This window comes from Puntigrus tetrazona, chromosome 24, assembly GCF_018831695.1.
Source record: "Puntigrus tetrazona isolate hp1 chromosome 24, ASM1883169v1, whole genome shotgun sequence".
NCBI classification, from domain to species: Eukaryota; Metazoa; Chordata; class Actinopteri; order Cypriniformes; family Cyprinidae; genus Puntigrus; species Puntigrus tetrazona.
In genome coordinates this window covers 7,931,528-7,957,661 of record NC_056722.1, presented here as the reverse complement: position 1 = coordinate 7,957,661, position 26,134 = coordinate 7,931,528, and the positions used below count along the sequence as shown (strand labels likewise).

Sequence of the window (26,134 nt, the reverse complement as noted above, 5' to 3'; positions counted from 1 at the left end):
GCAGGATGGATGAATTGAAGACATTAATTTGTCCATAGGACTGAATGTGTCTATGTGTGCCACTGTTATGGACAGGCCTTTATGCATCCCAATCTGTCTGTCACGTTTGTTTTCATTCTTTATGGTTTTCATTTGCACTTGGATGCGTTACATTTCTGCACTCAAGTCGCACGCTACAAAATGACATACAAACATGTCTGAGATTGACACATTAGAGCAGTTCCAAAACTGAATATTAAACATTATTTTTAAGGCATCATGACCACAGTTATATGGGGAAGGCTGCACTAAACTGTAAACGACAATGTTATAGAGGAATAAAAAAAGTTCAAAGGTAAAATCACATGGAACCTTTGGAAAAGTTGCCTAATAAACGATTTTAATATTACATTTTTTATTCAACAGCTCTGTGTTGTTTCTTATTATGCTAACAGCATACTAAATGTAATTATTTTGTAATGTTTTCATAGGTTAAACCTGGTTGTCAGTGTTCTTATTTGAATGGCATCTATTAGCATAGTTTAGACATATGAGGTATGTAATGAGGATGTAGATACTTCTTGTAACATAAGTCTATTTTGAGGGCATTTTAATTAAAGTTTAATTGGGTTTAAAGAATGTGACTGTGATTTCCAGTCCTGCAGCTACTACAGCATTGTTGCGGCATGAATTCATAAACTAGGAAGGCTTTCTCATAAGTGCTGTGCCAATGGGTTTGAAATGAAACAAACAAGATGTGCTTTAACTGCAGATTGTCAGCTTTAATTTGGGTATTTACATCCAAATCAGATGAATGGTGTAGGAATTAGTTTGCACATGTGCCTCCCACTTGTTAAGGGACCCAAAGTAATGGGACAATTGACTTCTCAGATGTTTCATGGCCAGGTGTGTGTTATTCCCTCATTATCTCAATTACAAGAAGCAGATAAGTGTGTTATTTGCATTTGAGATGAGATCCAAAGATGAGATCCAAAGAGCTGTCACTATTGGAAAAAACAGAACAAACCCGGAGAGAATACAGAGGGTTCACCACAAGTAAACCATTGGTGAGCCTCAAAAACAGGAAGGCCAGATTTAGAGTTTGCCGAACGACATCCTATGGACAGAAGAGGCCGAGATCAACTTGTCCCAGAGTGATGGGAAGAGAAGAGTGTGGAGAAGGACAGGAACTGCTCATGATCCTAAGCATACCACCTCATCAGTGCAGCACGGTGGTGGTAGTGTCATGGCGTGGGCATGTATGGCCGCCAATGGAACTGCTTCTCTCGTATTTATTGATGACGTGACTGCTGACAAAAGCAGCAGGATGAATTCTGAAATGTTCTGGGCAACATTATCTGCTCATATTCAGCCAGATGCTTCAGAACTCATTGGACGGCGCTTCACAGTGCAGATGGACAATACAAAGCATACTGCAAAAGCAACCAAAGAGTGTTTAAAGGGAAACAAGTGGAATGTTATGCAATGGCCAAGTCATTCACCTGACTTGAATTCGACTGAGCATGCATTTCACTTGCTGAAGACAAAACTGAAAGGAAAATGCCCCAAGAACAGGCAGGAACTGAAGACAGTTTCAACAGAGGCCTGGCAGAGCATCACCAGGGATAAAACCCAGCGTCTGGTGATGTCTATGCATGCCAAACTTCATGCGAAGGATTTGCAACCTAATATTAAAAAGTTTGATTTATGATTATTATTCTGTCCCATTACTTTTGGTCCCTTAACAAGTGAGAGGCACATATGCAAACTGTTGTCATTCCTACACCGTTCACCTGATTTGGATGTAAATGCCCTCAAGTTAAAGCACATCTTTTTTCTTTCATTTCAAACCCATTGTGGCCAAAAATTATGTCGATGTCACAATATTTATGGACCTGACTATATATGTTGACCCAGGAACACATCTATCTCAGCAAATGTTTCTTACTGTAAATTGATGGTAAAATACTTTTATCTCTTCCAAGACTCAGACATCATTGTATCTTTGCTATTGTGGGACCTAAACTATGGAATAGTCTGCTATTTCAGAATAGATCCACACCTTCGCTATTATTACTAATTTGTTGTATTTCAGGAATTATGTGTTTTTTATTTATGTATGTTATAATTGTGTTTTATTTGTGTTATGTTTCATGGTGTTTTTAGAGGATTTTAACGCATCTTGAGTTTGAGTTCACCTGTCAACAGAATTTGAACTCAATGAAGTTAAATGTTCCTGCTTAACAGAATTTCCAGCATTAACAGCATTGCACGTGTTTCTAATAATACCTCTATGTACACCGTAAAAAACAATAGTTGTTTCAACTTTAAATAACTTGTTACCCTGCTGCCTAATTTTTTGTTGTTGAGCAAACTAAAATATTTTAAGTAACATGATACCTAATGTTAATGTAAATGAAACTAAAATATTTACTAAAATATCATTTTTAGGCAGCGGTGTATTATTTCAAGTTGAAAGAACTATTGTTTTTTTTACAGTGTAGTCGTCTGTGAACTTAAAAGCTTGGATCCCAAAGTCATTCGTTCTTGAATCACTCTAATAACGTTGAACAACACATAACTTTTCAAAAGCTATTTCGAAAATTGAAGATGAATATTCAAAAAAGTGATAGACAGATTACACAAACAAGTTACTCATATTTTTAGCACAAATGTGCACTGTGTTATCTATGCAGAAATGTAGGCTTGAAAATCTCTACATGACAGATCATCACCTTTCTGTAGATTACAGTAAATGATCTGAGAAACTTGAATGTCCTGAAAACTCCAGTCATGTGACGGAGTCATGCGTCCTTCAACAAAGTCAGTGGAAAGAAGGAGTGAACTTTCTGTAAACTTTTGGTTAAATTTCATTGTGCTGTTGTTGCTTGTCATGTGATTTATTCAAATTTTAGAGAAATGCAAAGTATGTAATTAAAGTTACAGCACATTGTTTATACATCATGTTTTTATTGTGTTAGCTGTACATTTTAGTTTTTTCTTTTTACTACAAAATAACCCAACTCCAGTTTGATTGAGCTTAGCTGGAATGCACAATGAAAGACATAGTTTTTTGAAAATAGTTAAAAATGGATTTTTAATGAAATTTTCCAAATTTAAGGTTAACCATGAAGGTTTGGCCAGGGCCTGCTCCGGAAATAAATCACAGAGGGTATATATTTACTGTCCCGTCTTTGGCTTGCACTCTGTCAATGACTGATATTTAAATATGTAAATATGTAAGTTTCATACAAATTTGGAATGGATTATTGCATAGAAAGTGTGAAAAGCCCACTCACTTTATCATCACTAAAAGGCCATCATCTTGTGTAATAAATGCACTAACATCATTTAATATGTTATAAGAAAAAACATTAAGAAACAAATGCATCATAATATATGTTCTGAAACCAGTATAAATAAGTCTAATCACATTTATAATCACATTTGTCTGAATACTAGCTGGATTTAGGCCATAATTATAATTATGTCATAAGATCACGTCGGGGTCACCATAATTATTGGGTCAACACTTATTTATTTAAACCAGTTATTGAAAGTATATCTGACTCCATTAAAATTGTTGTTGAAGCAAATCTTTTTATTACAGAGTGTAGTTTTTTACTTTATTCTTTTACTTTTGATACAGTACAATTTTCCCTGGGATGAGTTGTATGTGATAGTTTATATATAGGTTTCACCTCACAAACATTTAAACAAGTTACTCAATGATACTTCATCAATTTCTAACCTTGCATAAGTGTAGGAAAAATGGTAGAAAAAGAAAAAAAAGTGATATTCAAAGATATTTATACTGTTTACTCATGTAAAGCACCTATAAAGTTCATTACTTTGGGCAGAATCTGACACACAGAAAAATCTATGACAGTTTCTTAAACATAAACACTTGATGTATGTGCAATGTGTACAGTGTCATAATGTAATGTAGATTTTTACCAACAAAATCAAATTTAACAAGAAGTATATATGTATATATTTCAGAAGTTGGACATCAGATACATGCGGTCAGGTGCTCTTGATTTTTTGGCACGTACCAACAATCCCACCATCACCACAATGGAGACTATAAAAAGTCCCCCGAAGACCCCGGTGCCTACGCTGATATGAAGAGAATCACCTTTGTCTGAAGCTGAAGAAAGAAAAAATGTGATTATAGGAACAATCATGATGCATGATTAAGACGCTGCTGACATACCTGCTGCAGAATGCTGAGTTTGTCCCGCTACACGGAAAGGACCCTGTGTGATGTAATGCCTGGAGGTTTCTTTGCTCACATCTCGTCTGCGTTTGCGCGCGGGTTCTTGGAGGCAGCCTTGGGCGCATCTTGAGCTTGAACTTCCTTCCGCACACAGAATCACAGAGCAGGTGATGTACACCTGTCAATAAAATTTGAGCGCATTGCAGTTAAATGTTCCTGCTTAACAGAAGGTACAGCTTTAACAGCATTATTATGTGATTCTATAACACCTCAGTGTAGCCGCCTGTGAACTTGAAAGCTTTGATCCCGAAGTCATACGTTCTTGAATCGCTCTGAAAAACCTGTACTGTGCCATCAATAATACACCTGTGAATACATGTTGAACACAATGCTAGAGACATTGGCTACATCTTTTTTCAAAACAATACGATTAATGTCAAACTCGTATAGAAAGTATGTACGATTTTTAGCAGTCTCACCCTTCTTTGATAATGTCATAAAATAGGGAGCTATATGGGTTGTCTTCTGGAGTGGCCCTGCAAGACTCCACAAAAAGCCGGACCTCAGGGAGAGCAGAATGAGCTGAAATACCCATGTAGAGCATATCCATCAGATTTATCTCCAGCGGATACAGACTGGGATCTACCCGACTGCTGAAGTTATCGTTAGTAAAAATTTCAAATGAGTAACTAAAAGAGCCGAAGCTGGATTCAGTGAAAATGTAGTCAGACTTCTTGTTGATATAGTGGTTAGAAACACTGGCCACTTTGGGGTACTGGCAGGAGAAGCTTATTTTAACTTGACTGCGTCTGGTGATCACTTCATTGGGGTTCTCAAAAGAATTGATCTCATTTTTGAAGACCAAGAAGTCTCCTGAGTCCTGATTTGTGTTGAAGAAGCGAGCATGTGAAAAGATCAGACAGAAAAAGAAAACGGTGATAAATATCGTATGAACGAGTGTTAAAATTACAGTCATAGCATTTAAATCGAGAACATCGACATCGGTTTTTGTACCTCCATCGTGGTACCACAGGTGTTTAGGGACATGGTGCCCAAGATATGGGTGTCATTGGAAGTAAGAGAGCAGGTGGGGTCTCTCAGTTGGAGCCAGTTTTGGTCAATCCCCTTCATAGAGGCTTTGCTTACTGCGATGCTGATACTGTTATTCTGACAGAAGACCTCTGCTTCACCTTGAGAGATGTGTGTCATTTAATGATTGATCTTAGTCAAATATGATAACAATGATAAAAATAGCATTAACATTGGAGTGGGGTTTAACTGAAGGATAATCGACTCCAACTCAAACACACCTGCCTTTTCATTTTCAAGTGATCTTGAAAACCTTATTTAGTGGCTTCGGGTTGTTTGATTAGAGTTGGCGCTGAACTTTGCAGGACTGTCCATCGCTGTACATATGATACTAATTGTATGTAAAACGCCCCCTGTACCGTCAAATAGGGCACTCTTGTTGGAGAAAGCCATTTTAAGTGGTGTCCGAAACCATATTGGATGCTCCAGAGTGAACTCATTCAATTCCACAATGCACTGCAAAAACGAGAGTACAACCGATGTGCACTCAAAAGCTAGAGAATTCCCATAATGCAGTGTGTGTGTAGCGCACTGAATGAATTATTGCGTTTCGCCTGCGGCTGAATCCTCCATCTATTCATTTTACAACGTAATACAGCACAGGAACAAAGTCATTGTACAATGATTATTAATCTTATTACTGGAGCTACCGGTTTAAAATTATTATGTAGCATCAAGCAATCCATGCAAAAGATCTTGGTGTCCGAATTCACTCAATCATTTCATTGGTGGATTAATGTAGGGAATAGAGAATGAGGGATTTCAGATACAGCCCTAGATCGTGACCGAGCTACACGTATCACAGTACAACATGTATCAGAAACTGTTCAAATCAGCAAACATTTGTGTTTTTTTTTACCTGAGAGAACACTTGATTTTGCAACAATGATCACGATGCACCTCATCTCAGACTGACTAGTTATGGAGAGAAAGACAAATAACAGGCAATGGAACGATTTATATCATAAATCCAAATAAGCTTAAGGACAGGCCTCAATTTACCTCTGAAGTGTCTCTGCAGCAAAACACACGGGTACATTATGATGCAGGTCAGATTCCTGAGGTGTCCAGGTCAGTGTTGCCTCGGTAATTCCTTGACTTTCATTTCTCAAGGTTGTTGACATATTCCATGGTCCACTGACCTGGAAATCCACGATACTACACGAGGGTGACAGAGAGATTAGATGACATCTACTAAGTAAATGGAACATGCAAACCTGTTAGTGGTGCATACCAGCCAACTTTATCAAGTTATACTAAGCATTTCAACAGCTTTATCTAGCTATATATTTTTCCAAGATTTAAGTCATATATATATATATATATATATATATATATATATATATATATATATGTGTTTATGTGTGTATGTATGTGTGTGTGTTTATTTTAATCTATTATATCTATTTTGACATGAGATAATTTGATCTTGTCCATTGTTATGGTTTTACTGTAAGTTTGCATCTACTGTAAATGTGATTGAACTTTGCAGCACGTACATGGCAGCTGATATTATTGGCAGCATTAAAATATTTTTTTAACTATATATTAACTATATATGCTTCTGTTGCGCTCGTTGGTGTTCTGGGGCTTTATTTATAATATTTCATTTCTCAGATATGCATACATGCGATTCATAGAATGAAAGTACAAACAGAAATTTAAAAGAAACCCGTAAAAATACAGTTTTTATGAATATGAGGCCTGGCGTGGATCCCTCCGAAATCAAATCTGTGCGTGCACATGCTTAATAACTTTTTTTTCATGTTATTACTACATTTTCAAGTGAGGCCCACAGAACTGGGCATGCATCCGAAAGATATCTTGAACTTGAACAAAAGTCACCTGTATTTGATAACAAGTTGGCGTCCGATCAGTAAAATTGAGCCTAATTTTGTTTAGTTTAGTTTTGGACAGTGCATGTTTCAGACCTGTGGCCAGAGCTCTCTGCACGGAGGGTGATGGTGTGAACACGTCCCACAGCTGCATGCTGAACATCTCCGTGTAGGGGAGTTGGTGTCAGTAAAGTCGGCCTGCTCACCCCGGGTGCACAACTGTGGACTGGTGCTTGGACTACAAAACAGGAAATGGGAATGTCGTGAATGCACAGAACATGTATCATGCGTCATCTCATGTTCAAAAGTCATATGATTTTTTTTTTTTTTTTTGCAGAACACAGAACACAGAAGAGGTGTGTCTTTTTGGAAATGCTTGACAATTCTGCAGAACCTGAAATGCATTGCTCCAGGTACATTTTCTGCACTTTTCAGATGACACATCCACAAGACCTGCCATATATATAAGCCATATATATATTTTTTAAATTTCAGTGCTGATGTTTGTTTATGAAACAAAACAGGTTCATGAAGAAACAGGCAGAAGGTTATGCCAATGTGCATTGGTTAGACGTTTGAACCAGTTCCACCCATACAATACTAGATCCCACTGAGTATCATTCAAAATATTTCCTTTTGTTTTCTTGTTTTTTAACTAGTAGGCTGAGCTAAAACAAGCTTTATAAACCAACTATCCATTATTTTAATAAACGGACACAGATGGATATATATGAGGAATCCTAGTTTTAAAAAGGTGAAATAATCTTGACAAGTCTTCTTGAACTTTTATCTTTATCATCCAGTAAATCGTGGACAATTGCTTGTGCAAATTAAATGGTTTAAAAACTGCTTATTTTGGACAATAGGGGACACAACTTAAAAAGACTGAGAACTATTGATCTACAGAATTCTCACACACTTTCAAGCGCAAACTGCAGAGGCACTTGACCGAGTGGAGTTGGGTCAGCATCGTCAGTCTGATTATAAGGGTTTCTGACAGAGGAGATCCCATCCCCGTTCATCACGGTGATGTTTGATACAGGATAGTCCTCCAGTGTGAACTCAAAAACATGCAGTCCCACGTCCAGTGTGCCATCACTACTCAGGGTGCAAGAGTCCTAGGAGAAACATATAGTAGGACACATTTTGTGCTTTGAAAAGTTAACATGGCTAATAAAGTAAACTAAAAGATATGGGAAACAATGCATACAGCAGGTCTGTCAATGGTCATTCACAGTTGAGTCACACCGCACACAAATATGTAAAGGGTTAGATTTTCGTTTTTATTGACCTAGAGCTCTTAGACCCTGCATAGATATGGAAGTGGATTAGTCTCATTAATAATTTACACAAAAGACACGATACATGCGCGAATATCCCAATTCAATCCCAATATTTTCATAAAATAAGTTTCGCAAATGCAAAATGTGTATAATACAGTGGATTAAGCATTTAAAAAAGATGATATCAATTCAGTCAGTCATGTGATCTAAGTCCTAATTAACAACGATGTCAAGGAGTTTGCATCTGATTGGCTAAAGAGTACACACATGAAAGATTTTCTTGTTCGCAATCCGATACACTCATGAATTTAAATTTGCACATCTGTGTTTTACGTTTTTATACGTAGCTTACGTATTTTATGACATTTTTTTTTTTTGCGAGCACATGAATTGTGAATTTTTTTCCATGCATAGACCACACAACTGCAATGTTCTCAGCTCCAGAAACGTAGCAGGTACAATAATAAAACTGTCCATGTGACATCGATATCAGGGATTCAACCGTCATTTTACGAAGACACAAAAATGCTTTTTGTGCGCAAAGAATTATTTTCCTCCTCGTCCTATATTGCAGTTCATGTAAACAACACATAAAATAGTTATTTTTGTTTTCTTTGCGCGCAAAACATAGTCTCATAGCTAAAATCAATTAAGTTTGAACTATTTTACCAATGTCCTTGCTAAGGTTCTGGATCTGGCAACACTGCAGTTGTGTTGCTGTCTATGGAGGTTCTGACTGAGAGGTCTGGGATCTTCAGAAATTTGTGCATCGTGTTCATTTTGGGTTTGGAATGACATGAAGTAAAGTACGACAAAGTGAACTAACCCTTTAAATCAGCCATGAATTAAAATTGGTTGCTGGTTTGGTAGCATTTTCTAATTTTGCTGTTAACATGTATAAATAAACAATGTGTTACTACAATAAGCAAAAAAAGGCACAGAACACACACCTACAGGCTAAAATCTGTTTTTATCTATAGTTTTCACAAATGAAATAGTAATGTTTTTATATGCAACATTTATGTGATCCATAATATTTAATCCTCTTCGATCTGAATCTGACTTTTTCCATGGACGTGTATGATTAGGTCATAAATGTTACCTCCTCGAGGTATATTTTAGGGTGTTTATTGCACGATGGGCACTTGCATCTCACATCATCCCCATCTGGATCATGGACCAGCAGGTGAAGATTTTGAAAACAGTTCTGAGGAACCCTAAAGAAAGATCAAGGATGCAGTTATTTTCTTTCTTGATAGCTGAAGAAACCAATAGCTACAATAAGTTGCTGCAGACGATCCTAAACAGGTCCTAAACATATTTGACTGCAGTCGAACACTAATGCATTCCAGATAGCAATGGCTAAAGAGTCTAGGGAACAATGTTCAAAAGCACACACCTTATGTTTGGTATTGTTGCTGAAACAGGCGACCTGTTTGTAGTGCGAGTGTCTGAACGTTGTCTTGGGTCAACAAGACTCTGAAGCCTCCATTCGCGGACATCATGAACATTATTTGCCCAGCAGCAACCAGACCCTCTGGAAGAGTTTAAATGATAAATCATTTCTTTATCACACCATTTATTATTTAAACAGTTTGTCAGTAGCTGGAAGTAAAGTAGAGCATAACTTGTACTGTATGTCAACAAATGGCAGCCTAAAAATAGTAACAACTAAATTAAATGAAAAAAGTGTAATTTATACCAACAAAACATCTGAGCTTATGCATGTAAGCCAGTTACTTGAGATGATGCCAGGGGAACCCCTTCTGTTACCAGTGTCTGAAACGCATTTGAAAACAAGCCAACTTTTTTTTGCTAAGCAATGGTTATATGATGAAGCGCGGTGCATTGTCAAGACTATAAAAGGGCATCTGCAAGCTTTAAGAAGCAGCCTGTAGAGGAGCTGCAGTGTGATATCCAGCCTTGATTTGTGAGGATGCGAGACAGGCAGTGGGTGGACTACTCTCTCGTGGTCTGGGCCATTGCGGCTGCCGTAGTCAAGAAGGCCGTCTTTTGGCTGTTCTGCATGCATGAGCCGTTGCAAGGTCCACACGAGAACTCTTTCCAGTCCGGAAGTCCTCAGAGTCCTCTCCAGAGCTTACTCAAGTTTATGAGTTCATTCCTGAGCTTATTTCGGTCCACAAGTTCAACGCCGAGTTGCTCCAGTTCCTCCCGAGGTGGCGGTTTCTACTGAAGAACCTCCAAAGGCAGTGAGCTTCAGCTCCCCTCAAGTCAGAGGCGTCCACTCCTGAACTCTCAGTCTGCATTTTCATGGCTATAGAGACCGTCGACCTGCCCTGTTACCATCAAGAAGAACATTGCTGGACTGTATGCCTGTCCTGTTACATCCGTCAAATCTATCATTAACCTCTCTGTGCTCTTCTTTACGGTCCTGTCTGAGCCGCTTGGAGGTTCATCTGTCTTGTCGGCTCCACTGAGGTGTCTTCTGATACCTCCCCGGTCCCCCACGAAGGCTGCAGTTTGGCCAAAGCCAATGGTTTTTCTGCTTTTGTTACTGTTTTTTGGGAGCTGCGATTTCATCTTCTTGTTTAGAGCATTCCGTTACATTTTTAGGTAGAATAGGTGAGGAAAAAGCTGTAAAAGCCCAGGCCTATTCTGGAAAAGGGGGTAGGGAGCAGCAGCTCATTTGCATTTAAAGGCACACTCATTCATTTCCAAATTCAAAACGGGTTGTCATTTCAAAACGGCCTTATCAAACATGTGCCCAAAGATATTTATTGAAGCCAACTACTTTGAGAAAGGTACCAGCCATCCGAAAATCTAGATATACATGTCCTCTAGGTAATATAGCTGTAACTGGATACATTGCTCAATGCAAGCGGCAGAACCTGCTAAGTGTTAAATAGTATGCTTAAGTTGCCTTTGTGTCTGTGATATGTGTAATATAATAGCCATGATGCACAGGAGCTATTTGTTGATTAACTGATGTATTTAATACAGGTGTGGTTTGGGTTGCATTCTTTATGTCAAATGGGTCAGGTCAGGTACAGAATTAAAATAGTGCTCATATTAATCAACCTTAAAAAGATACACTCACGATAAAATTCAGACAACGATCACACTAAAGGACATGATTATAATTCACAAACATTTAATATGTTGCTAATATAAATTTAAATTCATGAAAAAGTGACTCCCAAAGACAAAGTGTGCTGTATTGGATTGAACGTGCATTTATATTCATAGTGTGCTATATCACACAAAGTGAATATATTTTACTAACACTTTAACACTGTTATTAATTCGTAATTGCAAATATATTTAAATGCATGACAAATTACTTTAAAGTACATTTTTAGATTACTAAGTTGTGTCTTTTCAGCAGAAAGCTTCACCCAAATTTCTAAAACACTAGAATTACAAATAAAGACATACTGATGTCCGCTCTTCAACCACACTGACAAACATTTTAACACAAAATAGTGATATCTAATATCAAGTCAAATAAATAGTCAGCTAATCATTATAAACACAACCAAACTACATGTTATGGGTAAAATAAGGTTGGGTCACAATAACTTTCTACAATGTCAGTTAAGCTTCTAAAAACACTTAGATCTAATAAAGCAAGTCAGTAAGTATTCATATTCCTAAAATGTCATTTTTTCCACATGATTTAATTGCACTTACCTCAGAGTGAAAGGCTCACCACCAGTAACATTGGAGGTCATGTGACGCTCAGACTGGCACCAGAGGATCTGACCCGAGCGGTCCTGGTCCGTTATGGCCGGCTCTGGGTACGAGAGATCACCGCAGTGACCGCTGTCACAGACCCAGGAGACTTGAGGATCACAGGGCAGTCTTCCAGACTCTCGGTAGTAAAAGTGCATCTGCCAGGTACGCGTGCAACAGACATTTGATCATAAAGAATGCATTCAAAACACCTTTTTTTGACCTGCACATACCTCCACTGCTCCGTCTGGGTATCTGTTTCCAGGCACGAAGCTCATAGACGCCCCGTAGAAAGCTACGGCTGGACCCACGGAGAGGCTCAAGCCGAGGAGAAGCAGAGCAGCATGTGCCATAGCGACTGATGAAAGGACTCCGTGAGGACTGCGGCGAACGCACACAACCACTAGACGTTTTCCCCTTTCTTCTACAGTCTGACTGGTTTAGCCAGCTGAGCACAAGCACACGAAGAATGGTCCTGATCTTTCTGATCACACTTTGTTTCCTTGAAAAACCACATAGACGAATATCGGTTTTCTCGTGCGAGAACATAATCGGCATGGACAGCATTCCTGCCGAGAAATGACAAAATAATAAGGGATATACCAGATAGGTGAGTGTTTCCTATCCGGAAGGTAATCATTCATGGGCTATTTTTTGAAGGACGGCAGCCCGGGTGCAGACTTGTGTTTATGAATGTATTGACACGAGTGAATGATGACAGGACGTGTTTTTTGTTTAAACCTTTCCTTTAACAATCACAGGTGGGGTAAAGCGGGGATAAAGGGTTAAATTTGCATTAATATGTTACGTTTTGGGGTTAAAAAAAACACAGTTGGGGCTAAAGACACAGTAGCTGCCTGACTTTGACATGACATCGATTAAAAAAGGCTTAGTTAATAATATATATTCGTATAAAGTTGGATGCTTAATTTAGATATGATCACCGAAGTATACTTAAAATGATATCAATCATATAATATAAAAATATGCTTATCATTACTACTGTAAAGCCATGTTTCAATGTATTTCATGTATTTTTTTCAAACTGATTTTGTTGTATTTTTTTAAGAATTTAAATTACAATATATTCATTCAAGAAAAAGCATCGTTACCAGATGGAGGCAGGTCCATGTATCTTTAATAACCACTTAGGGACACTCATTGAAGTCTTACTTGTATTGCCCATCCAAAAAATGAATTGTGTAACTTTGCATTTGTGAATGCGGTATTTACATAAAAATTGAATCAAATGTATAATTAAACCAGTCAACCAAATAATGTGTGTTACATGAGGAGGTGCTTATAAGATAAAGAAAATGTATATAAGATATCGTCAACTCCAAATAAAAGGGTACCTTTCTGTAACAAAATGGAAGAAAACAGACCTAAGCATGCAGTGTAAAAACAGCATGCTGAAAAGAGTTGAAACTATCACAGAAGTATGAATACCTTTACAAATGTTGCAAAGCATCCGCTGTTAAACAATAAAACCGTCACTTAATGAATTCAAGTAGCAGTGTTGCCAAGTTTGCAGTTTTCCCGTGGAGTGCTGGATCATGACTTTTGTGAGGGAGGCGTCTTCCAGCTCCTTAATAAAAACAGGCTGTGTGTGAATACTGCTAGCGATTTATTTGTAATAAATAATGCATAATTGACAGGCATGCATGTTGAGTTTTGATAGTAGCATAGGGCTATTTGGCTTATTTCTGGGCTATTTGATCGGTGTTTGGTTTTGTTACACAGACCTGGCAACCCTGTAAATGACTAGGATTTAACATGCCACCAATACAAGGTCAAATACTGGTAGAGAAACAATTCCTATTATAACTACACAACCATTACACGGGTTTCTATTGATTTAAACAGCAGGGAAATATTCTGTGGTTTGAAATGCATTTAAATGCAAGTGCTTTAGGTCTAGGAAAATATTATCGGTGAAAATCGTTGAACCGCACTGCTGTATCGGTTGAATAAAAAATAAATAAATGATGAAAAAAAAATAAACTTGTGCGTATGGTAATTTACATCTTCAACGTTATGTGTATTTGCGTAATCAACGTAATCAAATATTCTTATAAAAATATTATATTGCAAAGGTTTAGGGTTGGCCTATATATGCACATTGCTTAGTGAATCTGCAATTATAATCTTTTGCATAAAAAAAACCACACACACCCTTGAATTGTTCATACGATAAAAGATAAATAAAGCTTCAAGCTGGATTATTTGGTAACTCTTTACTAAAAGCTTTTATGTAATGCATTATAAAGGGTGTATTGCATGGTAATTATTCACAAATCCTTTTTAACAGAATTGTGTTAAAATATTTTCTACAATGCATTACATTGAATGCATCAAAACCACTTTTACAATGCATTACACATAAAGGCTTTAAGTAAAGTGTTACAGGCTATTTTTTACTAAGCAACCGCATCAAACTCCCTAAGGCCAGCTAAAATGAGCATAAAGATGACCGGCGCGTGTTCGGGTGCTGTCCAGAGGAGGTCAGTGTTGTGTAATGCATTTTTCAGAGTTTTTTCGAGAGGCTGATTATGCAGCTATCGACTCTATACATTTTGCGTGGAGATCTTTGTATTTTTCGTTCATCATTTTGACCAATGCTTTGTTTTTTAATGTAAAATCCATTGCAACACATCTGTATTTAAAACAATGAGATGGAGTGTGTGTGAGGACCGCCGCCTTGTAGTTGCTATAAGGAATCATCTAACCGATACAGTTTGCTTTTGTATAAACAATTTGTAAAGAGCCATAAATATGACCCCGAGTCAAATAAGTCTGCAGACAGCAGTTCTTAAGGAAACATGAATCTGTGCCCAGTCCAGAGCCACGCTCAACATGTTATATAAATGTTTAGGCACAGGAGCTATATATATTTTCTAACCGTGCATTTTGGACCCATCTCCAGGCTAAGCAGCGACGCCGAATATATCTGAGGATGACCGGTTGGTTTAAACAAATGCGACTCCAGATACGCTTTCGAAGCCTTATTGGGCATGCTGCGACAGACTGAAAACTTGCACAAGGAATAGAGAGCACATAGCTTTTAGCGCTTCGGTTCTTACGGAAATGTGAGCAAGACACTCTGACCCACTTTCCTCTCAGCCGAGTCGACCGCAGCTGTTAAACATACCAAAGTAAGCGTCCGGCCTTTCGTGATCCTAAGCATTTCATATTTCTAAATATCTCGCGCACAGACCTCTTGCGTATTTTTGTTAAGACGCCGTTTCGCTCCTTTAACCTTCTGAACAATTATGGGAAACTAGGAGAGATATATTAACGTGAAGCAATTATTTCTTTAATACTTGACAATTAAATACACGCATGCGATCGTTCATTTATTTATTAATAATTTTTTTATCTTTATGTAACTCTAACTTTAATGCGGCGTGAAACGTCACTATTATTTAGCAAAGAGAAATCACCAAAATGCGATGTGAATGAATCCTTTGAAAAATACAAACTGACAATAAAATACAGTACGTACGCATTGATCATTTATTTTATATTTAAAAATGTACTTATTTAATACTTTGAAATAAAGAAAAATAAGCTGATTTGCAACCTGACAAAACATACAAACATTTTATTTTTAGCGTGGTATTTTATTGCGCTTTTTTATTTTATTATTATTTTTATTTATCTATTTACTTTTTTTGTGAATGAGTATGTTCTGTTTGATCCTTTTCATTTATTATATTATTTAAATTATCATTTAATTAAAATATTTATTAATTTAACCTTCTTTTTTTTTTATGGAAGACTAATTTATTCAACAATTGCCCGAATGGCTCCTCAGCTTCAGGTCCAGCACACGCTCAGAGTGAATGGATCGGGGTTCAAATTCAGATTCGAATAGCTTTCGCAAATCCCACCTATTTCAGAGTTTACGTCTGATGGTACACAACATCCAGCTGAAAGGCCTTTGTGTCTGTTAATGCGACGCTCTAAATAGTTGTGTCGAGACTGGACTTCCTCTATTGTTAGTTACATGCTGCTAAGTGTAGAACGGCTTGCTCAGCAGCTGTTGAGAATAATAGAAGGTCGAGTGAGCAGGATTTACGTCCAAGGCTGGAACAAGGGCCTGTGTGTTACGAGACGCCAGCGGATATGAACAAAGCATGTGTTGTTCTGAAACGCTGGCTCTTAACATCACCTATCCTCCGTAGGCTTAGCTTTGGGCGACGTTCTCAGAAGAACAGGTACAACAGCTGTTGCTGCGATGGTATCTGTTTTTAAATGTAATGTACTAATATGCACACTTTAGCTAGTGATATGTACCAAAATGCACACACTTAGAGTATAAAGGTGTACTTTTTGAAAACATACTGCGTACCTTTTTTTAAGGAAAACAACATTGCATAATATTAAACATTATTTGCTCCAACGCTTAAGAGAAAGAAACACACTTTAGCTCACTTTTTGGCTGTTACGGAAATAATATTATTTGTTATAAATGTTTTCAGACGCAATTACATGTTAAATGAAATTCAGTGAAAAGGTGTTAAATTGATAGCCTAATTTCAGAGTGCTTTAATGAAGGACTTAATTCTATTGCCTTGTGGTTTAAATGTAATCAAATGTAATGACAGGTATTTAAGAAACTAGCATTTCTGTTGTAATAAAAAAGGTCTCAAAACACAGTTTTTCTGTAAAACACCGGTTCAATACATGAACCCTAACACATTTTTATTACACTGATATAGGTGCGTATTGCGGCGATTCAGAAGTAATATCTGTACTCCGTTCAAAAGCATCAGTTTTCAGATATCCCGGCATATTAATATTGTTTTTAAGTCTGTATATTTGTGTGAAGGGGAGTTTTACTGCCTCTAGTGTTCACTTCTTTTAGAAACGTACGCACTTAGTGTCTCGCTATAAAGTGCACCAAGGTTTCTGCCATGAGACAGAATCAAATACACCTAAAATATATTAACTTCCATCGTAATATCAAATAAGACACTATAGTAAAATATTTGAGTAACTTAGACTTACTTAATTTAATTTACATTGCTTCGGTATGTTGAAAATAAGATTATTTTTTAGCAAACAAGTAAAAACGATATTAAAAGAGAATGGTTTAAAATGCATTTTAAAAGTAAAAGTTTTTAAGAGTATTTGAGTGTTATGAAACGCGTTCGCTTTGATTTTTAAATGGTGTTTAATAAATTAATTCAAACTTTTTATTAGTAGCATCAAGTCCAAGTGTATAAAATAATATTAATATTATAAAACAATAATATTCACTTAGACGGTACAGATGTGTGTGGTCCTCAAAAGCATTTATTGCAAGCTCAATTAGTTTACTGGGACTTGAGTCATCCGCATACAAAACGTAAAAATCACAGCTTAAAAAAACGACAGAAAAAATGCGCCAGCCGTTCACTCGTTCACCTCTTCCTCGTCATCCTCAAACGCTTCCTCGCCGTCGTTGGCCGTAGCCTCCTGGTACTGCTGATACTCCGACACCAGGTCGTTCATGTTGCTCTCGGCCTCGGTGAACTCCATCTCGTCCATTCCCTCGCCGGTGAACCAGTGCAGGAAAGCCTTGCGTTTGAACATGGCCGAGAACTGCTCGGAAATGCGCTTGAAGAGCTCCTGGATGGCGGTGCTGTTCCCGATAAAAGTGGAGGCCATCTTCAGCCCCCTGGGCGGGATGTCGCACACCGCCACTTTAACGTTGTTGGGGATCCACTCGACGAAATAGCTGCTGTTCTTGTTCTGGATGGCCAACATCTGCTCGTCCACTTCCTTCATAGACATGGGCCCGCGGAAAACGGTAGCCACCGTGAGGTATCGGCCGTGCCTCGGATCGCAAGCGGCCATCATGTTCTTGGCGTCGAACATCTGCTGGGTGAGCTCGGGCACGGTGAGCGCGCGATACTGCTGGCTCCCTCTCGCGGTCAACGGAGCGAAGCCGGGCATGAAGAAGTGAAGGCGGGGGAAAGGCACCATGTTGACCGCTAGCTTGCGCAGGTCTGCGTTCAGCTGCCCGGGGAACCGCAGCGAAGTGGTGACGCCGCTCATCGTCGCGGACACCAAGTGATTGAGATCGCCGTACGTCGGCGTGGTGAGCTTGAGCGTGCGGAAGCAGATGTCGTACAGCGCCTCGTTATCGATGCAGTAGGTCTCGTCAGTGTTTTCCACCAGCTGGTGCACGGAGAGCGTGGCGTTGTAGGGCTCCACCACCGTGTCGGACACTTTGGGCGAAGGCATGACGCTGAAGGTGTTCATGATGCGGTCGGGGTACTCCTCTCGGATCTTGCTGATCAGAAGGGTTCCCATTCCCGAACCGGTTCCTCCGCCGAGGGAGTGCGTGAGCTGGAAGCCCTGCAGGCAGTCGCAGTGCTCACACTCCTTCCTGACCACGTCCAGGACGGAGTCCACCAGCTCGGCGCCCTCCGTGTAGTGGCCCTTGGCCCAGTTGTTTCCCGCACCTGTCTGTCCTGAGAAAGCAATGCAGTACAAGAAGATCGGTTGGCGTTCAAAACAAAATGTAATGTTTTGATGGAGCTGGAACCGTGGAGAACGACCTCTGTGTTCCAGACGCATTGTGGAGTATTTTCGTAATTGAACGTTGTCTGTTTCTCTCATTTGAAAATTAAAAAAAAATAGGCAGCCAGCACTAAACCCAGCCATTTATATGGACGACATATTTATAGTTCCTCATTATCTACATTACAGGTTAAAAAGGAACAAGATAAGTGGGAATTCAGATGAATTCAGATGTTTTATATATATATATATATATATATATATATATATATATATATATATATATATATATATATACATATAAAATTTATTTTTATATATATATATATATATATATATATATATATATATATATATATATATATATATATATATATATATATATATATATATTTTAAATGCAAATGCATTATATATATGCACACACACACTGTACATACACATTTATTATAATAAAAAGAAATATTTTGAAATGAGATTAATAATTTCTTATTTATTATTGTTATTTTTTTACTGTATTATTTCATAAAACAAGGGAAGGCATTTTTAATGAATAATAATGATAATGTTTAATTACAAATACACACTTATTTTTAGGAAGTAAAAAAAAACTTTACTAAAAGGAAGATTTGATTTAATCAACATTTTTGAGTTCAAGTCATTTACTAGTATTGAAAATAACAATGTATAGTAACAGCAGAAATAGTGACAATAAAAAACATACTGATTATTATTACATGCTGTCACACGTTTGGACTCTTTTGTTGTTGTTTTCACGCTCCATGCGCTCTGTGTCACCTACTTACTTGATTGTCTTATTGTCATCAGGTGTGTCTAGTTCATTAGTCAATTACTGTGTGAGTATAAGTTCCTGTTTGTTCAGTCTTCATCTCCTTTGATGTGGTTTCTGTCGGTCTGTGTAAGATTAAACCTGTTAAAAGTTATCTCCTCGGTCTCCCTCGACCACAGCGTGACACATGCTATGTATAACTGATGAAGATATTACTTATATACTCGAACGTAGTCTATTTTTCTGTCCAGTAGCATTGTGGGAAATTAGGTTGACGTCTACGGACAAAGAAACGATGAACTACAACTGTAGTGCCCTTAATATTATATGTGCGTGAAATCGGTTTCAAACAGAATCTGAGTTCAGATACACTCTGAAAGTGTTGGGAGACCTAAAATGTAGAAAATGTTATTTATAAGTGTCATCATTCATTTTGAAGAACTGTAGGATAATGTCAATTAGTACCAGACTTTTTTTTTCTTTGTACGTTCCTTTGGCTCAAAGCTATAACAGTCCCACAAGTAATAACTAGGCTGGTTGAGAAAAAAAATGAGTTTGACACGGTACCAAAGATGAAGTTGTCCGGTCGAAAGAGCTGTCCGAACGCCCCAGAGCGAACGCTGTCCATCGTTCCGGGCTCCAGGTCCACCAGCACCGCTCTGGGGACATACTTGTGAGCTGAACACACACACAACAAAATATTACGGCCGTAAACCTTAATCGTTAAATGTATTCAGTGAAGTTTTATCCCTCAAACAGATGTTGCGTGAATTAACCGGCTTATGAGTTTATTATAGAAACTAATAGCACTCTATCATTTCCTAAATGTGAGTCGTTGAATGAAACGTTATGCTGGAGCAGTCCAGGAAATTCCTGTGAGCTGACTGCACCGTTCAGGCGTTTAAGGTCACTGTGAGTTAGTGAGGGGGAGAGCACTGATTCATACTTACAGGACGCCTCGTTGTAGTACACGTTGATTCTGTCGAGCTGCAGGGCCGAGTCACCCACGTAGATGCCGGCCGGATCGATGCCGTGCTCGTCGCTGATCACTTCCCAGAACTGCACGTGTCACAGTTGTTTAGGGTCAGTTTAGTCAAACCGAAGCATGCTAGCCCTCAGCGGGGCGCATCTCGACACACCCGTATGCAGCTGATGCGCGCTTAACGTGTTACTGAAGCTGCGCGTGTAGATATAAGCCAATATTAAGTGCGTGTTAATGGGACCAAATTATGGTTGAGATGCCTCTTGGATATTGAGATGACTTTTTACAAAAAATAAGTTCTTAATGTTAAGAGTGGGAGTGTTTTTCAATCGCTAAAAAGGATCGGGAATCAAAGGTTTTGAAAAGATTCGGATCGTTTGCTTTAGAATCGAACCGCTCTGGTTCGTTTTGAATCGCTGAAAAGAACCGGATCGGACGAGTCGTTTGAATGAGAAACTAAACTGCTTCTGCTTTCGCTAAAAAAAAATAATGTTTTAGTGAAAACATGACTGAAAACAATTATGATCTTTAGCTTCGGGTATCCCCGACCCCCCAAAAAATGTATGCCGACCTACTTCATTCATCAAAGTTGACGTAAATCGTTTTTGAAAACGCACAGTGAGATAAGAAGAGAACGAACCTTTGTTCCGATCTGATTGCCGCATTGTCCGGCTTGAATGTGGACGATCTCCCTCATCGCTGTAGGTGTGAAGATGCTCCTCTGAACGGGCTCTGGTTCTGCTCTGAGTTCAGTCTCTCTCTCTCTCTCTCTCTCTCTCTCTCTCTCTCTCACGATCTTCAGCGTTCACTCGGACTCGGACTCGATTGGTGGGGAGTTGAATGACATACCAGCTGCACAATCACAAGTGTGCTGTCATTTCTAGTCACTGTCCAGGAGTATGCACTACTTTGCAAAATAGTGTATTCTGGCCCACCATTACAGTAATGCAGGCTATATTGCTCTCCAGGGTCCGGAGTAACGTGTGCGACCTAAATGCAATGTTTTAAAAGAAAGTCTAGACATTCATACTTGGCAGGTTACTTATATTTCTCCTTTACGACACTTTCTGTCTATGAAAGTATGAGATTTCTTCATATTTATGCTGAAACTTGATCTTTGGGATTTTTGTTGCTTAATGGACGGCCTTTTCTGACGCAGAACAAAAGAATATGCATTAAAAATATACATTAAAAAAGATAACGGCGAAAATTCTTTTTAGGACTTTTTTCCCCGGAGTTTATATTTTTTGTTTCCCACAATTCAGAGAAGAAAATGTGGAATAGTGAGAAAGTCAGAATTCTGAGATAAAACGTTGCATTTAGCTTTATTTGTATTCCACTGCAGGGGAAAAACATAACTGCTGAATATAAAATATATTAAAAAAAAATTTAAAGCAATTTTGGCTCATCTTTCTGGCAATTTATATTTATGTCAAAGTCATAAGTGTGAGATAGAAACCCAAATTTTATTTTGTTGTTGTTGTTGTTGTTGTTGTTGTTGTTCCAGTGTAGAAATGTGCCTGCATAATTTTGTACCATTTTGACTTTTGGAAGTTTTATTGTCTAATAAATAAGAAATAAAGGTACAAAAGCTATCACTGGGGCAGGATCTTTTCAAAAGTTACCACGTTTGCACCTAAAGAGTCAATTTAGGTACTTCAAAAAGGTACACATTAGTACTTAAAGTGTACTTATTTGAACCTAATAGGTACAAAAGTGTACCTTTTTGTCCCAGTGACAAGTGTCCCAGCTTTTGTACCTTTTGTTTCTAAGAGTGTGATGGATAAGTAAATCAGATAAAGTCTTTTAAAAATGCAGTCGCACAACAAGTTCAGCTGCAGATCATTTTAGCACGATAGCCTGATAAAAGATGACATGGAAAATATTTAGTACACCGTTTTGTTTTAATTAACAGTGCATTTACATGCATTTAATCTTAGAAATAAGCAGTTATGAAATAAGCCACACGAAACAAGACGTACCAAAGACAAAATATATCGATTTTTGAACTAAACATGAGGTTTTCATTTTTTCCCCACTGTTTCGAGCTGATGTGGCGTTTAGCTAGAAGATTCCTCATCACCGATATACCGCAACACATACGTAGATCCGCACAGGAGAACCTGACCCGCCAGTTTGGCCATGTACACCAAACACCACAGTAAAGACCTGAAGAAGGAAAACAGAGAGGTAAAAACATAGGTAAAAAAATACTCATCCATCTCCTTCTTGCTTATGATTGCCCAGACAAACATTCATTTAATGCACATTGCAGCCTGGCAACTGGAGAGCTTTTATTGTCGGTCTCTTTGTGAATCTCTTACTTGAGAAAGTACTTGGCTCTGGTGCACCTGAGGTCATACGAGAGCGTGTATATTTCATAGAGCGTGGCTTTAACGGTGAGGCAGCCCAGAAAGTCCTTTGGGTTCAGTTTGTACAGGTCGAAGCTCAATTTAGCAATTCCGCTTCTCCTTGGCCGTCTGAAACTTGGCAGGACCTGTGAAATATGGATTGAGGACAAAACACAAACGTCTGTGAGGCAAACCGCGGATTGAAACGAGAGATTATGTCGGGAGCGTTTAGAGGGGAAAGCAAGCCTGCGCCCTAGTGGGGCAGTAAATAAGGGGGGGGGTTATGAAAGCCAAAAAAAGTGCATCCGTCCATCATAAAACAAACGCAAAATATAGCATCAAAGGAAAACCAGTCTCCTGTGGCATTTATCTGAATCCTCTGACCATCTTCTTTCATACTTCTGTGTTTTCACGATCATCACTTTCAACATTAGAGATCATCGTTTTGAACATGAGTGTTTTTCTGTGATAAACGTTTTAAGAGCCAGAGTCGTCCGAAAGAGCAAAGGGTAACACTTTATTTCGATGCCCCCTTATGAGCATTCTGTGGACAATAAGTAACTTGGTTAAGAAAAATGCACCGAATCTGTTCGATCATGTACGTTAATGGCGTACCAGTTTATTGGGGGTCCAAGCTTCCCCTTTCTCCAGGACCATGAATGCTGTATTAGTAGGCAGAGACTGAAAAAAGGCCTCCGAGTCCACCGCCGTCCCATCATCCTCCAGCACAAGTGTGAGGAACTGACACGTTATCAGAAAAGAACTGGCCACCTGTAGAGAGAGATAAGACTCCACGTAACTTTGCATGTCATGTACCAATCTCCAGTAAGATCTGAATGTAGCTCAATGAGCAAACTCTCAGAGAGCAGCTAAATATTGTAGAAATGCATATTTTCACATGACATATTTCCATGACTTAGCACTGAGCATTACTAAGACTCTTTCATGTTTTTAAATTATTTGGCACTGCATGCTTTTCATGACCGCAAAATAAAAGAAAATCTGATTTTCTGGATCGGTTTTAACCATGCAAAAAAATGGTTTTATGAGTAAATAAAACAACCATTATTAGAGTACACCTTTGCAAGAATTTCTACTTTGTTACTTGCCAATTTTGAGTAGTTTTGTATTTAGCGGTTTCCTAGTGAAAATAGTTTCGAAGCATTCTTAGCTGAAATTTTCCAGATCGAGACAGCTATGTTGCATACGCTTAAAATATAATGTCGGAAATAAATGCTGAAAATTCAGCTTTTGCCATGACGGCGATAAATACATAATAGAAACAGTAATGCACTTCACAGCAATGCTGTTATTATTGCGTTCTTTTTTGCATAAGCGCAGCACTGAATATTAGTGTAACTTGTTAATAATAACCTGATACAGTATGCTCTGACCTGCTCCGTGAGGTCTGCTAGAGAGTGAGCAGTGAAGCCTTTCCTCCTGCGCCGGTTCTGCGTGCAGACCTTGTACGGACGAGGCTGAGGAGGAGACAGCATACGCTGGGCCAGAGATGTCTGCACCGACGACACAGACCTGCAGCACCACACCAACACGCCATCAGTGGCTTCAAAACTAGAACCGCAGTCTCAGGATAGTTTATTATTAAAAAAGAAAAAAAAAACGCGGCCATATCCTTGATATGTTCTTTAAACTGCTAATATGTGTATTTAGTCTAGTGGGCGCTATTCAAGGGTAAATCTAAAACTCCAGCTTGTCTGAATTCCAGAAATAAGAGCTTGTATGTTAAGTATGAGTTATGAGTTATGGTTATGTAAACAGGAAGAGAACTGTTTACTGTGTCTGCTGTTGCTGCAATAATGCAGTGCTTGATAAAACGCTTTCATAACAGAGAAAAGCAATCATTTTCACAGTTTTATTTCATTTTTATATACAGGGGGTTAAATGCAATGCTTTAAACTTAAAATTCAGTTAACAATATAGCTTTATGCTAATTTAGAAATGCATTAATGTTCATTTGAAATGTAGAAAATGTATTTGCAGATGTAGACAGGAAAATTTTATGTATGCTGTATTTCTTATTGTTAGTTCTTACTGTGTAACATTTAAATTAATTTGTAAGTATAATTATTTCCATTCAATTATATCAAAACTGACTTTAAAATCAAGTTGAACCTTGAGTAGCTTAAATCAAGAAATTGTTTAAAACTTAAAAAAATGGAAAACATTTGCTTAAGTTAAAGCAACTATTATTTAGTGCTATGAGATTAAATGCAATTTAAAACAAAATTACAACAGTTCTATAAAGTGTATTTACACAAATAACCAAAAGACTCCCCACAAATTCTGTTAAGCTATGAAATAGTCTCTTACCTCATTAGAGATGTGGGAACCAAGGTTTTTGCATACTCCATACTTCACAGAAGTGCCGGAGACGTTAAGAGCTGTAACTGAAAACACTAATGCTCTAAGCAGACGTGTGACCCACGGGAGGAGTTTGCATGACTAATGCCTACTAGTGAATCAATTCAGGTCTTTCTAACACAATGGTTTATTGCTTGATTCAAGGTTGTGAAAGTAGGATGAATTACAAAAGTATGCTGCTGGGCTGGACCGGCCTTTGTTCCATGAATATGATATAAAGTAAGACTGTATATTAGACTACCATTATGAAATCGGATGTGTTTAAACACCTTCTGGCCATTTGTCCTCTGTTCACATTTACAGACAAACAAAATAATCCTAGGCCTACTGTTGTTGTTGTTGTTGTTGTTGTTGTGAATTACCTATTAAAATGCTTTACAAAACATTTATAAGCTAGGCCTAACTCATTATTACAGTTGCATATACTGTGAAAGTTATGTTGACTTGTTCTTTGTCTTTTTTTATTTATTTAAATTCGGAAAGGATATGCTTCTAAAGCACATAAAACTATGCTGATTAATAAATAACATTGTGGTTTGTATGCATAAGCAGTCAGTGAACACAACCACGTACCATTAGATGTAGTAGATTAAAAAATAATAATAACAATGAAATTAAATGAATGAAAAACAAGAGAGTGGTTCTACGCTGGTCCAACCTTAGAAGGACCATCATAAACCAACAAAAAACTCTTAAATTAGCAATGGACTAATATAAACCAGCAAACACCAGCTTAAACTAGCAAAGGACCATCACAAACCAGCAAATGGCCAGTTTACCGAGCAAAGGACCATCATAAACCAGCAAAGGACCATCATAAACCAGCAAAGGACCATCATAAACCAGCAAAAACTCCTAATTGCAACTTGTGAATTGTGGGAGTCGGCACAGGGTTAGATATCTAAGCTATCCATGTAAAGAAATGACTATAAACTGTAATAACAATAATTTGCATGATTGTGAGTGTGTTTTACATTCTTTAAAGCATTATGTGTTGTCTTCTCGGAATTAAGGTGAT

At 38.1% G+C, this 26,134-nt stretch overlaps 3 protein-coding genes across 3 annotated transcripts; all 3 read right to left on the bottom strand.

Moving 5' to 3' along the window:
• Nucleotides 1-3,559: 3,559 nt before the first annotated feature.
• LOC122329392 lies at nt 3,560-12,467 on the bottom strand. Its single transcript, XM_043225585.1, has 13 exons — nt 12,332-12,467; nt 12,057-12,256; nt 9,805-9,942; nt 9,508-9,622; nt 8,042-8,240; nt 7,219-7,360; nt 6,290-6,445; nt 6,147-6,202; nt 5,213-5,388; nt 4,678-5,078; nt 4,468-4,564; nt 4,196-4,376; nt 3,560-4,129 (listed from the first exon to the last, which is right to left on the bottom strand). The coding sequence occupies exons 1-13, from the start codon at nt 12,449-12,451 to the stop codon at nt 3,978-3,980; spliced, it is 2,133 nt and encodes a 710-aa protein (XP_043081520.1). The 5' UTR covers nt 12,452-12,467; the 3' UTR covers nt 3,560-3,977.
• A 4,914-nt stretch (nt 12,468-17,381) lies between these two features.
• tubb6 (tubulin, beta 6 class V) lies at nt 17,382-21,151 on the bottom strand. The gene is made up of 4 exons (XM_043225665.1): nt 21,024-21,151; nt 20,352-20,460; nt 19,969-20,079; nt 17,382-18,562 (listed from the first exon to the last, which is right to left on the bottom strand). Exons 1-4 carry the CDS (start codon nt 21,078-21,080, stop codon nt 17,499-17,501), a joined length of 1,341 nt encoding a protein of 446 aa, XP_043081600.1. The 5' UTR covers nt 21,081-21,151; the 3' UTR covers nt 17,382-17,498.
• Nucleotides 21,152-22,252: 1,101 nt separating this feature from the next.
• Nucleotides 22,253-25,112, bottom strand: cidea (cell death inducing DFFA like effector a). Its single transcript, XM_043225833.1, has 5 exons — nt 25,066-25,112; nt 24,129-24,267; nt 23,350-23,505; nt 22,708-22,880; nt 22,253-22,552 (listed from the first exon to the last, which is right to left on the bottom strand). The coding sequence occupies exons 1-5, from the start codon at nt 25,104-25,106 to the stop codon at nt 22,444-22,446; spliced, it is 618 nt and encodes a 205-aa protein (XP_043081768.1). The 5' UTR covers nt 25,107-25,112; the 3' UTR covers nt 22,253-22,443.
• Between the last annotated feature and the right edge of the window lie 1,022 nt (nt 25,113-26,134).

Excerpts from the sequence above, each read along its gene's own strand:
- LOC122329392 (XM_043225585.1), bottom strand. The coding sequence starts at position 12,451 with ATGGCACATGCTGCTCTGCTTCTCCTCGGCTTGAGCCTCTCCGTGGGT. Across the intron at positions 9,623-9,804 it reads GCAACAATACCAAACATAAG|GGTTCCTCAGAACTGTTTTC; the intron begins GTGTGTGCTTTT and ends ATCTTTCTTTAG. Across the intron at positions 4,565-4,677 it reads TATGACATTATCAAAGAAGG|GTGTATTATTGATGGCACAG; the intron begins GTGAGACTGCTA and ends ATGTATTCACAG.
- cidea (XM_043225833.1), bottom strand. The coding sequence starts at position 25,106 with ATGGAGTATGCAAAAACCTTGGTTCCCACATCTCTAATGAG. Across the intron at positions 23,506-24,128 it reads TAGCAGACCTCACGGAGCAG|GTGGCCAGTTCTTTTCTGAT; the intron begins GTCAGAGCATAC and ends CTCTCTCTACAG. Across the intron at positions 22,553-22,707 it reads AGAGCCAAGTACTTTCTCAA|GTCTTTACTGTGGTGTTTGG; the intron begins GTAAGAGATTCA and ends TTCCTTCTTCAG.
- tubb6 (XM_043225665.1), bottom strand. The coding sequence starts at position 21,080 with ATGAGGGAGATCGTCCACATTCAAGCCGGACAATGCGGCAATCAGATC. Across the intron at positions 20,080-20,351 it reads GTACTACAACGAGGCGTCCT|CTCACAAGTATGTCCCCAGA; the intron begins GTAAGTATGAAT and ends GTGTGTGTTCAG. Across the intron at positions 18,563-19,968 it reads ACCGGACAACTTCATCTTTG|GACAGACAGGTGCGGGAAAC; the intron begins GTACCGTGTCAA and ends TTGCTTTCTCAG.